Genomic DNA, 18,755 nt, shown 5'->3' with positions numbered 1-18,755 from the left:
CACAGATGTAGTTGTGATAAATGTCTTAAAATATTTATTTATTTAATAATCCAATAATATAAATGTATTTATTAACATTATATACAATCGGCCTGAGCGAGAAATGCATTGCATCACTTGTTTATATTGAAAGGGTTTGAATATAGATAAGTCTCGTTTGTACAAAAAAAAAATCTTAAAATTGTATAGTTATATTAAGGTAAATCGATTTAAAATAAATAAACATTAAATGGTAAAAAATCGTCAAAAATATTGATTTTTTTTTTTTTTTCACGACACTGATATATAATTATTCTGTTCAAACATCGAACTGAATTATTTTTTAAAACAAAATACCATTTTTGTACACGTACGTAATTAAAAAAATAAAACTTATCTACATTCCTACCCATATTTCGCATGTCGTAATCTAAAGATCTGTTATCATGTCGTAATCTAAAGATTTGCAGGCGATTAAAAAAATTACCGCCAAAACCAATTCCACCATTGAAAAAAAAAAAGAAAAAATTGTTCTATCTGTGCGTATACTATTTCCTTTTTGACTAATTATACAATATAAACAACCTATAATAACACCAAATCTCATTAACCTTTTGAATCATTATTTTGTGCTATACTTTTGTAAAAATAATAATTGACACATTGTTTTATTTTAAAAAAATAAACGAAATGAAACAGATTAAAAAAAATACTTTTAACACATACAGAGGTAACATTTGCTAGATAATTGTAACGCTTATTTAGATAGTAATAGTGGCGATTTTCACTTGTTCAGTTTGTATTACGTATAATGCTTTGTACGACTGTGACAAAAAACGGCTAAAGAAATAAAATTCTAATTTTAAAACATTTTTTTTTCTAATTTCGAATCAATTACTCCACAGATTAAATATGAAAACTAACTGGAAATGTAGAGGATTAAATTCTATAAATAAAGGTTCAAAAAAAAAGGCTCGTTTTAATGTCACAGTGCATACCAACAAATGTATTTTTTACGCAAAATGAAAATGTGCGTTATTCTCCATCTGAAACAAAATAAATACATATGTATTAAAAAAATAAGTTCATTCAAATTAGCATCTTATTGCGTGACACTATTGTTCAAAGTCTATTGTATACGACGCTTATTTGTAAACTCTGCCTAATAAAAGATGCAGAGGCAGAGTTTTTCGTCAGACACTTTTAGACTGTGATGGTTTGTTTAGATTTTCGAATCGAAAGAATTTTTCAAATAGGACCACTAATCATTGAGATATACATATGGAGACGACACCGCCTACATCACTTATGTTCCACTCAACATAAGCCATATGGCTTAACTGCACGCTCATTTTTTATTTGTTTTAAGTGAAACGCATCAAATATGCCCTCGTGTGTGTTACGATATTGCACAAATAATACGGAAAAGTGCAAAGGAATAACTTTCATCGGTAAGTACCTAACTAGATAATAATTTTTTAAACTTAGCTAGAGCAAAAAAAATGGCGCACAGATTTTGTTCGTGGTGTCTCCTCCATACGTAGTAATATTATACGTATATTATAGTAATATTAACGACGACGCGGTTGGCGCAGTGGTAAAGTAACTGCCTACTGAGCCGACGGTCCCGGGTTCGATCGGGGATCGAGTTCGTCAGGGCAAATATTTGTGTGATGAACTCAATTATTTGTTCTTGGGTCTGGGTGTTATTATCTATATATGTATTTATTAAATATTATATTTGTCGTCGCCTAGTACCCACAACACAAGCCTTAATTGAGCTTACTGTGGGACTAGGTCGATTTGTGTAATAATGTCTTATAATATTTATTTATTATTTATTATCTAATATATATTATAAAGGCGAAAGTTTGTATGGATGTATGGATGTTTGTTACTTTTTCACGTAAAAACTACTGAACCGATTACAATTAAATTTAGCACACATATATAGGGTAATTTGGATTAACACATAGGATAGGTTTTATCCCGGAAATCCCACGGGAACGGGAACTATGCGGGTTTTCTTTTGCAAACGCGGGCGAAGCCGCGGGCGAAAATCTAGTTTATTATCTACTAGCTTTCTGCCTGCGGCTTCGCCTGCGTTTTCAAAGAAAAACCCGCATAGTTCCCGTTCCCGTGGGATTTCCGGGATAAAACCTAGCCTATGTTACTTGTGGATAATGTAGCTTTCGAATGGTGAAAGAATTTTTAAAATCGGTCCAGTAGTTTATGAGTCTATTCGTTACAAACAAACAAACAAACAAAGTTTTTAACCGACTTCAAAAAAAGGAGGAGGTTATCAATTCGGCCGGTATATTTTTTTTTTTTTTATGTATGTACATCGATTACTCCGAGGTTTCTGAACCGATTTACGTGATTCTTTTTTTGTTCGATGCGGGATGGTGTCGAATTGGTCCCATAAAAATTTTATTCGGATAGGCCCAGTAGTTTTTATTTTATGAGCATTTTTGTCTGTAGGTATTTGTGAATTTTGCAAGTGCAAGTTTGAAGTCGGTTGTTTTTAACGCAGTTATCACTTGTCCTCTTTATAATATTAGTGTAGAAAATGGCGCTGATACTGACGTGCGGCGGTCAGCTGGCGTCGGGCGGCGGCGAGGCGGGCTGCAGCAGGTGCGCCGGCACCGCCACCGGCCGCAGCCTCCCCGACACCTTCTTCTGGGGGCACAGCACCTGCACCAAAATATACGAAATTATACAAACCTTCTTTTGGGGGCACAGCACCTGGGAACGATTGAACAAATTGACGAAGTTATACAAAAAGATCAAATTAGAAAACGATAGAACTAAGTTTAACTGAAAAAATTAACCGAAAAGACAAAACGACTGAGAATTTGAGTGCTTTTTAACCTCAATTAGTTCTTAATGATTTTCTATTTTATAAAAATATGTAATAGTATATAAGTTAAATTAACAATACTGGCTAAGTCTGGAGAGGAAGGCGTCGATCGTCTCTAGCACAGGTATATTCCTATAGTCCTTTTCAACTAGGATGATTCCTGTGACACATCGATTGTTGACACGTGTAGAGATTGCCTTTACTGAAATCGTATCAATTGTTTCCGATAATCGATAATATTTTATATGGAAATGAAATCGATTTGAATAAAGGACCAAAATCAGTTATTTCGGCATTTCGCCAACAATTAACAAAGGAATCTTAGCAAACAACAGCGACAAAAAGTAAACAATAACAATTAGTAATAATAACACATTATCACGTAAAGTATCAATATAAAAATGCAACTTGAATACAAAGCTGACGGACTCGTACAGACGATTGACGCGATTGACAAACGATAACAAGATGGGCGTCGATTATATGGTTTTCCAACTCTATAATTTTTCAACGTTCGATTTCATGTACACGAATTGCGTAGGTATTATTTTTTTGTGTTATTTTATTTTATTTTTCGTTATATTAAACTAAACAATACTGTTTTTGTTTTAGTAGCTTAAGATGTTTAATTTTTATATTTTTGGTATTAATGCCGCCTTGAAATAAAAATATTATGTATTAAAATTATTTTAGCTTTTTAAACATAAAATACGTAATTCGGAACACAATGAAGTGTCACAGGAATCATCCTAGCTGAAAAGGACTATAGTTGAGGCGATCGTCGTGTCTTTTGTTTTTTTTGTTTGTATGTATTGTTTCTAAATAAACGATTTTTTTATTTATTATTCTATCAATAATCTGCGAGGATGCGTAGCGAGAAATGTTGATCACGTTAAAATACTGAGGGTGTACATAGTTTCAAAAATTGACAAAAAAATGCGTCAGGGAATTTTATGAGTATTTTTTGATAACTTAAGAATAAAAATCACAAGTTCGATTTAGCAGCAACACCATCCGCGGGACATAGTAAATATCCTGTATATTAAACAGCCTGTATAATTATGAACATACTGTATAATAAACATCCTGTATAATAAACATCCTGTATAATAAACATTCTGTATAATAGACATCCTGTATAATAAACATCCTGTATAATAAACATCCTGTATAATAAACATCCTGTATAATAAACATCCTGTATAATAAACATTCTGTATATACTATACCTTAGCGGCGAAATGGAAGCAGCCCGTGTCCTCCGCGGTTGTATCGGGCACCGCGTCCAACTGCAGGTCCGTACTGCGCATCTCCGTGCCGTTCTCGTCTGCAAAATGTTATGTTATTTAGGGCTGATTTTTCAATCCTGGATTAATACTTATTCGTCGAATAACGTATTAAACTACCATTTCAAAAATGCATTCTAATATTGTCCGTATTAAACAGTTTACAGGTGACATTTTAAAATTTTCGTGTTATACTTTATTGGACGGATAAATTTTAACCAAGGATTGAAAAATCGGCCCTTAGTTGATAAAGTTTTAATGGTTGAATATTTAAGGGGGAGAGAGATAAACGTTCAAACTTTCTGTACATTGATAAAGAAATCTCGATAGAAGATGTATAACCTCAGATAGATGCAGCATACGCGTAAAAACAACGTTCTGTTTGAAGTCAGCTAAAATAGCTTGGTGGCATTTAGTTAGTTACAACAAGCAACAAAAATTATTTATTGTGCACCACAGAGAAAAGTAAAAATAAGGACACACGATAAGAAATAAAAGAGCACAACAGGCGGAATTAAGGCTCAGATAGCGATCTACTTACGTCGCTAACTCTTTTCTGCTAATGGTTTAAATGTATATTCTATCTTCGACTAACGCGGAACGACTTTCAAATCAAATCAAATTTATTTATTATTAAACATACATACATAAATACATACTTTAACTGTTAGTTTATTCATATACCGCTTCTACGTCAGTTTATATATGTATTCTTAGAGATATTTTTGTGCGTGCGTATGGGCGTGTGTGTCAGTGTGTGTGTGTGTGTGAGTTGTTATTTTCCTTTTTGTGATTTATTTCCACTAACCTTTAGCGAACACGTTGAGCTCCGCGAAGCAGCCGGTCTCTATCATCTCGCTCTGCCACGGTATGGACACGGAGCCCGTGTTGAACTTGCCGTAGAACGTGTCGTCGCCCGCGTCCAAGTTCACGCCCTTCACCGTCGAGAACTGCTCTATATCGAGTACGTCTTTTGCGTATACCGCGTGCGGCTGTAAAAGTATGGAAAACATAGAAATTAGAGAGATATTTATCTCAAAGAGTAGAATTTCATCTGAAAAAGTTATATTTTTTTTTATTTGAACACGATATAGTTTCAGATTTTGACAGTCGAGAACTGCTCTATGTCGAGCTCGTCCTTCGCGTATACCGCGTACGGCTGTAAATGTATGGAAAACAAAGAAATGAGAGAGTTTCATTTGAAAAAGTTATATTTTTTTTGAACACGATATAGTTTCAGGTTTAATAGCAAGTGTTCACTCGAAAAACAGTTTATCAATTTCCGTTTACTTGTTTTAATTCAAATCGTATTGTTTTAATTTTAATTATTGTATTGTGTGTTAATTGTGCTTGTTATTTATTTATTATTTTTTGTACATATATCAAACAGAGATAAGCTATACTACAATCAGATACAATCAAAGCACATGGCACAAACATACTAAAAGGCGGCCTTGTTAAAATTGTAGAGTCAAATAAATTATTTATTTTTCTTTCCTGATCTGTACCTACTACAGGTCTTTTATAGACCTATTTAATTTCAGACACTAGTCCATCCGAAAATGCTACACGTGTACATATTTAGTTCCTTTGTAAAAGTTTTAAGTCGTGAAAGCAAATAAATAGACTTTTATTTTATTATATATTTATTATTAGGTCTAAGCGTGATGATATATAGCCTATAGCATTCCTCTATGAATGGGCTATCTAACACCGAAAGAATTTTTCAAATCGGACCAGTAGTTCCTGAGATTAGCGCGTTCAAACAAACAAACTTCAGCTTTATAATATTACGGTCTTACTAATAAAATGTTACCCATTCGCTATGCAGTGGATTAGTTATTGCAATAACCTGTCTTGTTTTTATGATTGACGTTTCATGTGAGCACGAGCAGGACACAGCTATGGTTGAAAATGTTAGAAATGTATCCATTGTATAACTTTTTATTAGTAAGGCCGTTTTTTTTTTTTTTTTTTACTTAGGATAGGGAAGCGCTTGACCACAATCTCGCCTGATGGAAAGCTGAGATGCGGTCTAAGATGGTACGCGCTTCCCGTTAGTATAGATTCCTCATGCCCCGTTCACACTCACGTCGGGCACGAAGGGCGCGTCCACCATGCCGGCCTCGAGGCGCGCCCAGTTGAGTCTCGCGAAGAAGCGGTGCGCCTTCACACAGGCCGCCCCTCTCCGCCCCGCCCCGCCCCCGAGCCGCGCGCCAGCGCTCTTGGCCAGTAGCGCGCCGCACAGTGAACGAGCGCACTCGCTGAACTTGCTCGAGTACTTCTCTGGCTCGTGCTGAACAATAGGACAAGTTAAAATTAAAGACAAATACAAATTCTTTAGGTTTACACCCCAAAAGGGGTCACGACATAATAAAAAAAAAAAAACTAAATAATGTAATAATTTTTAATTTAGTTTGTAATAATTTAGTTTCTGTTAATTTCTTTGTTTTTGTCACTTACGTTGAACTGATAATGGTGTACCTTGTTATTGGCGTACTTATTAATTTACTATTTATTGTATTATAAGCTGTAAAAAACAAAAGGTACCCTTTTTATAAATAAAATTAAAAAGATCGGATAATGCCGTGACTCTATGCATTCGCTACACGTACAAACCAAACACGCATATAAGTTATGCGCGTGCGTGCGTCATAATTATGTTATGTATTCAGAATCAGAGTACGAGCCCATTGATATTTAGAAAAATTACAAAACAAAATACTATGCGAGAGAATTAAAAATTTGAATGTCAATAACCTGTATGTTTTTTTTTTATTAATTTTCGCACAAATGAAACTTAAACGAATGATTTTTCTACTTCTAGAAGATTATTTCAATGTTGTATGATAATTTTAACTCCAGCTTTTATCATTAGTTTAAATTCTGTTTTATGAACCTGTATTTAAAAAAATCGAAAGACATCGATCATTGTACCGACTACGTGTTTGTACATATATATATATATCAGCAATATTGTCACGTAGACTATGATATATAAAAAAGCTAGATACGTTACCCGCTCTCTATTTTGGCAAGAAAAAACTCAGCTAAGTGCCCGAGTTTCATTTAGTCACGCACCATTCAGCGTCGTGGCTGGACGTTCTTTTTATATTTTAATCGGCAGTTGTTATTACGAAGTACATGAGTGAGACATGTATTACGTCTCGTGCGTGAGAGTGAAAGAGAGAACAACTGTATTGGTGATAATGCGTAAGTAAGTAGGTATGTATTAATTACGCTGTTTTTTAGTGCAATGATGTTGGCGTATGCCGCGTCTACTAGTATAATAGGTCATAGGTTGCAATTGATGGTGATTTTCCACCACGTTTTGATGTATTGATGTTTGTCACTGCCTTTTGGGAGTCTACTGGAACGTGACGAGTTCGAATTAATCTTTTCAATTAAATTGAATTCCAACTGCACTTTGGGAGTCTGAGGGTGCTTTTTCACCAATAATGTGCGAGAATGTGTAGCGAGCAATGTGTTTGTGAATAACCAATTATATCGCTTCATTTAGTTTGACAAAAATCAATACACCAAAACTACTGACTGTATTCTGAATAAACACCTTTATATGAGTATAATAACCGGTAAGGTTGCAAAAAAAACGATTTATTTATTTATTTAAATAGAAAACATAAAGGTAAAAATAAGGTCAAAGTTGACTACATAGTACGTTACGTGTACATAAGTTAAGCTTTCAGAATCAAAATACAGCACATTCATGCTTTTTTATCTAATATTTCCAAAAATATGCCAAGCGTTTGTAAAGTGACCGACGATGTTTATAAACGGAGCAAATTGTACAATTTTCCTGCGACACATACACTCTGCATTCATATAGTATATATCCCTTACCTTCACTCTCCTGTCCACTTCCTCTCTCTTAACTTTCTCTTTCCTCGCACGAAATGGCGCTCTGCCTTCGATCATTTCGTACACGAGACACCCGAAGGAAAACCAGTCCGGGCTGAACGTGTAGCGTTCGTTATCTATCACCTGGAGATGATTTTGAGGTTATAAGAAACTTAAAAATAACATTTTCGACGGTTTACAAACTAAATATGGAATATGAAAATCCATGGAGGGTTGTCGCTTGAGAACTACAGGACAGTTCTTTGGCACATTATTATGATACTAGCTTTCCATCCGCAGCTTCGCCCGCGCAGTCAAAGAAAAACCCGCATAGTTCCCGTTTCTGTGGGATTTTCAGGATAAAACCTATCCTATTTCCTGGGGTAAAAAGTAGCCTATGTCCTTTCTCGGGTGTCAAAATATCTCCATACCAAATTTCATGCAAATTGGTTCAGCTAGTTAAGGCGTGATTGAGTAACAGACAGACAGACAGAGTAACTTTCGCATTTGTAATATAAGTATGGATTACGTGTTTGTTCTCACCTCAGGCGCCATGTACCCCACAGTTCCGACCCGCCCCCGCACGGACCCGCCCTCGGGCACGTCCACAGCTAGACCGAGGTCCGATATGCGCACGTGGCCCGCGTCGTCCAGCAGAATGTTCTCTGGTTTGCAGTCACTGAAATATATTGTATTTATTGAAGTGAAACTTCTTTATCGGGGTTGGAAAAAAAATTTAATGTAACATTTTTTTCGTTACGCGTGACATTTTTCCGTTACGCGCCATCTTTTTTTTATCCTTACCCCGCGTGATTCGACGTATTACTGTAAAGTTGCATATAGTAAATTATTTTTTGAAAAATAAGGACATAAAGAAGTTTCACTTCTTAAGTGTGTACACTATTACACACACACATTTTTTATTAGTTGTGTAATTCACAAATTATATCTCTGTCATATCAATTACAGATTAATATATGTATAATAGTTGAATTTATTCATTCATTCATTTGTTCATTAAATAGTTGAAATAAGTAGTGTGTCATCGTATTGAAAATACCTTAGTGTTTTAAAAATTTTTGTTTTAAATGTATGTCTCATAACGATGTGAATAGTGAAAACTTTGCTTTTTTCAATAAATTAGTTTTCAATGCTTGTCTCGAGACAACAGACAAAGAGACAGGTAACAAACCATATAGGGCAATTAAAGAAAGAAAGAAAGAAATAAATTAATTAATTCTGTTATTATATTTTTTTTTTTTTTGCAAACATATATTCTTGGTTCCCTATTGTTTTTGTTACTTTATGTAAGGAATAAATCTTACTTGCAAATTTATTTTTCAAAAAATTTTTCATCATTTTTCCTTTAATTCCTTGCATTTTTGGTACTGTTCTAGGAATCTTTTTTTTTATTTTTTACCGGTATACAATCCCCATCTTGTGCAAATGCTCCAGGCCACAAGCAACCTGCGCCGCGTAGAACCGCGCCCGCTCGAGGCCGAGCCCGCTCTCCGCACCGCACATGTTGTATATATGGAACTTTAGGTCACCGCCTGGAAATGTAAAGAAAATATATTCAATTCAATTTACAGGTCTTTAAGAGGAGAGTAAACAGGTAAATTCTAGGGAAATCGCGCTCCATCTTAGGCCACATCTCAGATTACCATCAGGCGAGATTGTGGCCAAGCAGTCCCCTATTGTACAATAAAAAATTCCGATATTTGACTTTTTTTTTACTTGTATCAATTTCATAAATCTTCTGAAATACGTTAATTGACCAATTCATTTTATCTATCAGTTCAAGACATTTCTATATCTGTAGTTCACACTGAATATGGAAAGAACTCTGCACTTTATAAGGATGTTTATAAGAACTTGTCAAGAACGTTTAGTACTTGTAAACGTTGTCTATAACTTGCAACCAACATTTGCAAACTCACAATTCACAATACCGTAAGCAATTCCCTACCCCCCCAAAAACTCATCATTCCCAATGCCACCACAAACTCACCATTCATAATAGTCAACACGAGGCACAGCACATCTTTCGTCTCATACGCGTACGCGAGGTTGAGGAGGTCTTCCTCAATAATAGCTCCCTGCCTATCACAATAGTGAGCAATACTCTTGCCCACCAAAACTCACCATTCATAATAGTCAACACGAGACACAATGCATCCTTTGTCACGCATACGCGGGGTTCACAACGAAACGTGAGTTGATCCGCTGCAGGATCTACTTCTCGATAATAGACACCTACCACTCACAATAGTAAGCAATACTCTTACACATCAAAACTCACAACTTATCAGAATTGTGAGCAATTTCTCCCCAGAAACTCACCATTCATAATAGTCAACACGAGACACAGCGCATCTTTCGTCTCGTACGCGTACGCAAGGTTCACAACGAAACGTGAGTTAATCCGCTGCAAGATCTGCTTCTCAATCAGCACCATTGCTTCGCCCTTGCGTTTCTTGATACGCTTCTTTTCGAGTTTCTTGCACGCGTACATCTTGCCCGTCGCTCGCACCTGTTGGAGATGTTATTGTTTCCGAATCAGTGTTAATTAAAAAAAAGTACTAATTGAAATTGCTTCAAAAATAATTGAATTCATATATTGCAGATTTACTGCATTGCAATTTTACATTCAATTTACAAAATATTAGTACATAAAAATGACTATAATTAACAAGTTTATTCACAAAGATTACAAGGATAAAAACGTTTTGAGTTTGTAAAAGGTATCCAGACATGCTACTTTACCATCTAGCAAGACAAGTCGTATTTTAACCTAACAAAGACATTTCCACGTGAAATAAGTTGTCTATACCAACAAATATGATTTTGAAAAGAGTCTTCTAAGTTCTAACGTCTTCGCAGCAAATAAACTCATCTCCACTAACCTGACAAGCGCAGACCTCCCCAAAACCACCCTTCCCAAGCACACGGTACATCCGAAACGTGTTCTGCGTGACCGGCTGCGCCTCCAACCACTTCCACTGCAAGTATCGATGGAAGTACATCGACCGTTCGAACTCCGCGAACGGCGTGCCCGCTAGAAAGTTCTTCACGCATCGTATGCACTCGCTGAATATGTCCTTTGAGCCGCCTGGAATTGGAGACCAATAAATTATTTAATGTATACTAATATTATAAAGCTGAAGAATTTGTTTGTTTGTTTGAACGCGCTAATATCAGGAACTGCTGGTCTAATTAAAATAATTACTTCGGTGTTAGATAGCCCGTTTATCGAGGAAGGCTACTAGACGATAAGCTATTATATATCATCACGCTAAGACCAACAGTAGCTGAGCACTGCGGGTAAAACCGCGGGGCACAGCTTGTATAGAAATATATTTATACATTAACATTGAGTTAAGAGCAGTTGCCAATTCTAAAGATTTTTTGTAATGATCATAGTCCATCAGATTTACCATTATGTGCCGCTTCCTCATGCTGCCCGGTATAATTTAATGTATCACATGTTTTAACAGCTACCTTGAGCACTTTATATTGCGCGGCGATAGTTAATAGTTATAAAAGTGTTACTAACCTTCCAATCACATGTGGATAGAAAATTAAATGAAGTACTTTAATGACAGTGATTTAATTTAACCACATTCAATTTTACAGAAACGATGGTAAATTGCGGAATTCATCTGTTGGGGAAACATTTTAAACCAGAGACCTGCATTTTACATAACTTAACTTTTCCTGTCCTCAATCCTGAATACAGATAATATTTGTGGTTGGTATCCGCATCTATTGTAATGTATAAAAAATTTGGTCACTTCTCTCGCCAATTCGTGTGCCAGTTTGTTTTCCCAAATTACGCAATTTTCACTACAATCACAGTATGAATAAATCTCGTGATAGATCAGTACCTAACGGATACATTTGTATCATACCATGAATATACCATCTCAACATAATATCGCGATGATATAATCCTACCTAAAAACATCGTAATTTACATATAAAACGAGTAAGCTGTTAAACTTAGAAGTTCTTTTCACCTAAATCCTAACAACTTCTATAGCCAGCAATCCAGCATCCACATCTTATAACCTAACTACCATATGACTTTTCCAACCTCCCTACCAAAACCTATACAATCACCCTCACCTTCAAGCAACGCACTCGCGTCTTCAATAACAGCGGCCGGCACCACATCCGTGACCGCCTCCCCGTCTTCCGCCTTCAGGTAGTGGCTGAACACCTCAGAGGCGAGCGCCACCCGCCCCTCGTCCACCTCGACTTCATACCGCTCCGCCTGAATAACGTCGGGGCGCTGTTATTGGTTAATTATAGTGCTATCCGTTAGATAGAAGTGTTTGTGCATATATTAAATGGTACTTTTGGTAGTGAAGTGAAACTACAGTGCTACAAGACAGGAACAATGTGGCAGAATACTTATAGACTGGGGCAGAAGCCTTTAAAAATAATAAAAAGATAAAAAAATCGCAGTCGGATGAAACCCATTAGAAAAGGAGGGGAATATGATGAAAATAATGGGTTTCATCCGACTGCAATTTTTTTTTGTTTCAAAAATTATCTACTCTAGTCTATTATGATATTAGTGCTACTCAAATATAGTGAATTTTGGAGAAGGCAAAGTGCAAGTGCAAAATATTCAGTCTACTACATATATATTTAACTGTAGTATTAATAGTCCAGTCATTTAGTTCAGAAAAACGAGATTACATGGTCACTTTTCCCGAATCATGTTTCCATTATAGCCACGCGAACGGAAAAGATACGATGTGGAAATTCGATAAGAGAACATCAAAATTTATAAAAATCATCCATTTTCAAGTTTCCGGAAAGCTTTTTAGACAAAACCACCAGATGACTGGACTAGAATACCGTATCTATAATAAAAATAAACTGTGATTCTAATGATTTCATAATTTATAAATGCGAAAGTTTGGACGGGTGAATTGGACGAGAAAAGCTGAACGCATTTGGATGAAACGTTACTTGAAGATGCATATAGACTAGAGTTCTTGACCAACACACTTTATTCAATTTAACAAAATTTGTATCGTAGGGTTTAAAATACCTCCCAAGTCCAATTAAATGCATAAACAAGGAAGATGCAATCTGAAATCCCCAGGCTAGCATTATTTCTAAATAAGTTCGAGTTTATTAATTAGCAGGAAAATAATCTGTTAATTACAACACTAATAACTCGAGTGCATGTTTTTATGTTTGTTTTACACGCTATGAGAAACAGGTAAATTCCGTAAACATAATTAAATAATGTCGTACTTCTAATTGATATTTTTTTCTAAAACATTACGTCACGTATAATAATTATAGTTAGGCCGCCTGTCCACCTGCAAGAAAACAGTCTGTCCGACAGCAACTTGCAAGTCTAATTTCGCGTTTCCACCTGCAAGTAGACTTGCAAGTTGCTGTCAGACAGACTGTCGTACTTTTCTCGCGGAAGTTTACCTACTTGCAGGTGGAAACGCGGCCTTAGTATTACGTATAATACAGATATGTAATTAATTTAATTCCTCATCACACATGTGTTTAATGTTATTGGTCAGGAAAATGAACGAAGAAACACATTTCTAGTACTATTCCAAACGAAAGATTAATTTAGAACGACTTAAAACGATGATAGTAATACATTTTATGATTTACTAGCTTACCGACCGCGGCTTCGCCCGCTTTACCTAAAACCTAATAAATTATATACTAACACCTTCCTCTTGAATCACTCTATCTATTAAAAAAACGCATCAAAATCCGTTGCCTAGTTTTAAAGATTTAAGCATACAAAGGGACATAGGGACAGAGAAAGCGACTGTGTTTTATACTATGTAGTGATTTACAAAACAATATAAGTGCCACTGTATACACATAGAAGAATCGCTTACAATAGATACTAGTACATTTTTACTTCTCTAACTCCACCATCTATACCTATACTTTACGGATTACTATAAAAAACATACAGAACATCACACAAACTTCTGGCTTAGCACAGTTCATCGTACCCTAACAAAAGCCGAACTATAATACATAATATATCAAAACACAAACGTGAGCAAACTCCCGCTGTATATCACTATACAACTTCAAGCAAAGAATACTTCTAGACGCAGAAACTTCGTTACATTGATTAACGATCGGGATCGCCCCATTAGGTGTGATCATTGAGTTGAGACAGTGACGGATCTGTAGGTTGCAAAAAAGTATATTCTATGCGGGTATTTGTATATTAGTGTTGTAGGCTTGTAGCTTGTAAGTCAGTAGGTGTTCAACTGTTGCAGAGGAAGGACGTCTTAAATGTTAAAAGGATGAGATATTAATTTCGTTGCAGATATTCAAGTACATTGATTAACGATCGGGATCAGCCAATTAGCTTTGATCATTCCCTGTATTGAGTTGAGACAGTGACGTATCTGTAGATTGTAAGAACTTGTATTAAATGCGGGTATTATTATATTTAGTATTAAATTGAATCTTGAATGTCAGGCTGTGTATTTGAAAGTTTAAAAAATACTATTAGTCAGTTCAATAAAGAAACGAATCTTCAATGGCGGCCAAAGCTGACTTTGACAGATGGTAGGATCAGCAAAAAAGAAAATAAAAATGACGTAAATTGATAATTATTTTATTAATTATTTCAAATTGTTTGTTGACAAACTTTTTTGTTATTGTATTTGTGTATTTATATGAATTATCATATTTACGTATACAGAATGTAATAAAATCCCCATAATACTTGTAATATGCCATTGAAGATTCGTTTCTTTAAAGAACTGACTAATATCATTATTTTATAGATAAGTATGAGAAAATATAAAACATATATTTTACTTTTCAATTTCAATCGGTCCTCCACTTACTTTAGTATTTCTACTGAATCTCTAATAGAAGTGTATGTAAATGTATAAATTAAAATTACCTAAACCTACCTAAACCTTTTTTTTATTTTATTTTATTACCACATACTAACAAACCATTTCCTTACATATTATATTATTCCCATTTATAATATAATATATATAAAAAAGTAACCCTTCCAATCCGTCCCTGTATTCTATCCACAATCCCAGCGCACCTCTATTAACCCGCGACCTCAACCAAAATCGCGTTCATTGAATTTGCCAATTACCCAGCCGTTATTACGTCCTATGTATTGATTTAATGGGCCACAATGGGTGAAATTGTATTATGTATGTAGGAATAATTAATTAAACAGATTGGTTGATGCGGCAAGAATTATTAAATATGATTTTAAATTGGTTGCTTTTATCTTAACCCTACAGTAATTGTTGTACTCTGGGTTTAAAACTGCTTACGTATATCGATTTTTATAAAAAAAGACCGCAGCTTTAACGTAATCCTGTATTTTTTGTAATAAATGTTTTTGTTATTATAATTTTGTTAATATTGCAATGTTATTGAATAACATTCGTCCATATAAAGTTTCGCACATATTACACAGTTCATAGGTTTAGGTCCTCAATGTTAGCCAGAAGGGCTTTTACATTTTAACGCGGACGCGGGGTTGAACTGAAGGTTCACCCTGGTAGCGACATGCACAAGGGCGTCCCCCCTTGACGGGGATCTCGAACCTCGGCTTGGGCTGTCGCTTGAGTGGAGGAGGCCAGAAGGGCCCTAATCGGACGGGGCCCTAAAGGTTTAGGTCCGAAAAACAACAATTCTATCCAAACTTTCGCATTTATAACAGTAGGTGGGTTTAAAACTAGTAGGTTGGTAGCTATGTCTAGTCTAATCTATAGTAATATTATAAAGCTTTGTTTGTTTGAACGCGCTAATCTCAGGAACTACTGGTCCGATTTGAAAAATTCAGTCTTAGATAGCCCATTTATCGAGTAAGGCTATAATAGGCTATATATCATCACGCTAAGACCAGCAGGAAAGGAGCCACGGAGGGAAATCTGCGGGGAGCAGCTAGTCTAGGATATGGAGGTTAACACTAACCGCATCAAGGAAGCTGTTGTACTTGTGGTAGTGGGGTCGGTTCTTCTCGCAGAACTGACGGAACAGCAGCTTGCCGATCGGCTGCTGGTCCACTATGTAGTCGTAGTTTATATCTGAAACAGAATAACATACACCTTTACAAAAATACTTCAACTGATTTTAAACGTAAAACAAAACACAATAAAAAGCTTGATACATATTTAGTTTTATAGCATTCAAATGCTTTATAAGTGATAAATTTTTGAATAGAAAAAAAATCGATCACCAGGCGAAAGACGCGGGTTCGAATCCCGCCTCGCGATCGTTTTTTTTTTTTGGGCTTTAAAAATTTCTCACATAAAATAGTTAGTACCTTCTTAATCAAACTTTAAGATAATAATCATAATATTATATTAAACAACTTGCTTCCGCCCGCGACTCCGTCCGCGCGGAAAAATTAAGAAAAATTAAGATTTATTTTTTTTCTACGTATTTTTCCCGGATAAAAAGTATCCTATTTTATGCCCAGGATAATAAGGAATAATTATACCAAGTTTCATCGAAATCGAACCGTTAGTTTTCACTTGATGCCTGAACATACAGACAAACAGACAGACAGACAGACAAAAATTTTTTTAATCACATATTTGGGCTTGGTATCGATCCAGTAACACCCCCTGCTATTTATTTTTTCAATATTTTCAATGTACAGAATTGACCCTTCTACAGATTTATTATATGTATAGATAAAATAATGTTTCCAACATCTGTAATGTACTATTTGAAAACGAGTAATATAATTTGATTCTACATATACTAACTTTGTGTATTGAATCAAAGAACTAAAAGCACGTTCAATTACATCTATTGTAATATATTTCACAGCTCAACCATCTCCGTACCTTTTATTTAACTTGTCACATTATTATGTGCATAAATTCAGTACAGATTATGCAAATAAATCGTCAACTTGTTCAACCGTAATATTAGAAGCGTATAATTTTCGTTACAGTATAATAATACAACTTTATCCTGTATAAGTTTGATAATATTTTTATATATTGGAAGATAACAAAATCACATTTGGACTTCAAATTCAAGAAGTATGCAATATAAATAAGAGAAAAAAAAAATTCACATTCGCACATTAAGTATGAGATTATTAAAAATGTCTCAAGATAAAATATATTTCTTGCGTAAAGAGAAATTAGCAGTAATGTCATTTTTATATAATACTAGCTTGCCGCCCGCGACTTCGCCCGCTTTGTCTAAAACCTAATAAATTATATACAAAAACCTTCCTCTTGAATCACTCTATCTATTAAATAGTTTGGAAAATCCAAAAGTGCACGCCTCATAATCTCATCCTTTACAATAAAATTGATTATTTATAAAGAGTACGTGACTATAAATATAAAAATGAAATAAAATAAAACATTTGGAAAAGTAAAGAAAGCGGTACCGTAATAATTGAGCTATTTTTCTTGTGGCCCCACCTAGATGTGAAACTGCGCAGGTTTAAGGGACTGACTACCAACTTATTTTTTTAAACCTTGGCTTATAGTATAAAGAATCGAGTTTATAATGGTGAATTTTGAGTACACTATAAAAAAAAAAAAGTCGATATTTTTTTTGTTTATTTAATAACAATTAAACCACATCGAATCAGACCCTGAAAAATGAAAGGGTTCTATTCCTGAGCATACTCAAGCGTAAGAGAAAAAAAAAGACTCGATTAGTAAAGTATTTCGGTCGCTATCGTGTTAACAAGAAAAAGGATCCGCACATACAGACACACGGACGTCCAAGACAGAACTTTTTTAAACTGTTTTTTAACTAGTTTAAATAACAAAAATGACATCAAAAATATCATGAACGTTAAAAATAGTGTTTTTTCTTAATATGTGTGTGTATGTATTATCTTACAAGTGCAATGTATGATACATAAAGACATTTTAAGTTTGAAAAATCAGATGTTTTGCGCGAAGTGACAGTAGTACCCACCTCAACGCTTCGCTTATGAGGCGTGCAAAAAACCACATCAAAATCCGTTGCGTAGTTTTAAAGATGTAAGCATACAAAGGGACATAGGGACAGAGAAAGCGACTTTGTTTTATACTATGTAGTGATTTTGTTGGAAACCTTTTACTTTTACTTAATAATAGAATAGCTTTCAACTTGCGTTAGCTTAACACTGGATATAGCGTCTACAGGCATATTCAATTATCGGCAAGTATTTCGGCTATTAACTCCCGCCTGGACCACTGATAAGTGATAACAAATATCCCGAACCAAATTCAACCTTATGCCAAATAAAATAAAGCTCAATATTCGCCTCTTTGCTCTCCTATCAATCCTCCATTGAGTCATAAACAAGTCATTAGGTAACATTTATCAAAGTGCATTTGATTCTGCTATAAAGGACCAATACGCTGGCCCAGTTCGATAAGTGTGTTGATCGATTATGAATCTTAAAGTATAGCAGTTAAGAACTCGTTTCCATCAATGACATCTGCCGAATTGAGGTCTGAACCGTTAACCCGATATCAATTGGCAAATCGCCGTTTGTTGACAATCTGTGACTCCTTGCTCATGAATACGTCCGCAAATACTTAAACGTATAGATTATTAACATCAACAGGGAACTCATGTTGATGGAATTTCCCCTATCTCGATGACTTTTTAATTATTTTGAGAGCTTTGAGGCGTCTGTTTAGCAATATGGCCCACGGGAAGTGACTGGGAGTACTGATTATTTTTAACTGTATATTCTAAAACATATTATGTGAAAATCAACCATTAGAAAATATGTAAAGTAAGTAGGG

At 35.1% G+C, this 18,755-nt stretch overlaps 1 protein-coding gene across 2 annotated transcripts in view; it reads right to left on the bottom strand.

Moving 5' to 3' along the window:
- Positions 1-295: 295 nt before the first annotated feature.
- Positions 296-18,755, bottom strand: part of LOC123702881 (G protein-coupled receptor kinase 2) — a 57,962-nt gene continuing 39,502 nt past the window's right edge. Inside the window, exons 3-14 of one of the 2 annotated variants that reach the window (XM_045650717.1) lie at positions 15,952-16,064; positions 12,112-12,277; positions 10,890-11,095; positions 10,327-10,516; positions 9,404-9,536; positions 8,527-8,662; positions 7,987-8,127; positions 6,218-6,421; positions 4,934-5,117; positions 4,069-4,166; positions 2,566-2,673; positions 296-1,025 (exon numbers count right to left, since the gene is read on the bottom strand). In XM_045650717.1, the coding sequence (XP_045506673.1) occupies positions 2,575-2,673; positions 4,069-4,166; positions 4,934-5,117; positions 6,218-6,421; positions 7,987-8,127; positions 8,527-8,662; positions 9,404-9,536; positions 10,327-10,516; positions 10,890-11,095; positions 12,112-12,277; positions 15,952-16,064 (1,670 nt within the window). In that variant the 3' untranslated portion in view covers positions 296-1,025; positions 2,566-2,574. The remainder of the gene's footprint in view (positions 1,026-2,565; positions 2,674-4,068; positions 4,167-4,933; positions 5,118-6,217; positions 6,422-7,986; positions 8,128-8,526; positions 8,663-9,403; positions 9,537-10,326; positions 10,517-10,889; positions 11,096-12,111; positions 12,278-15,951; positions 16,065-18,755) is intronic. The other variant, XM_045650718.1, reaches the window with a different exon arrangement.

This window comes from Colias croceus, chromosome 24 (assembly GCF_905220415.1).
Source record: "Colias croceus chromosome 24, ilColCroc2.1".
Lineage (NCBI taxonomy): Eukaryota > Metazoa > Arthropoda > Insecta > Lepidoptera > Pieridae > Colias > Colias croceus.
This window is presented reverse-complemented; position numbering and strand designations above follow the sequence as displayed.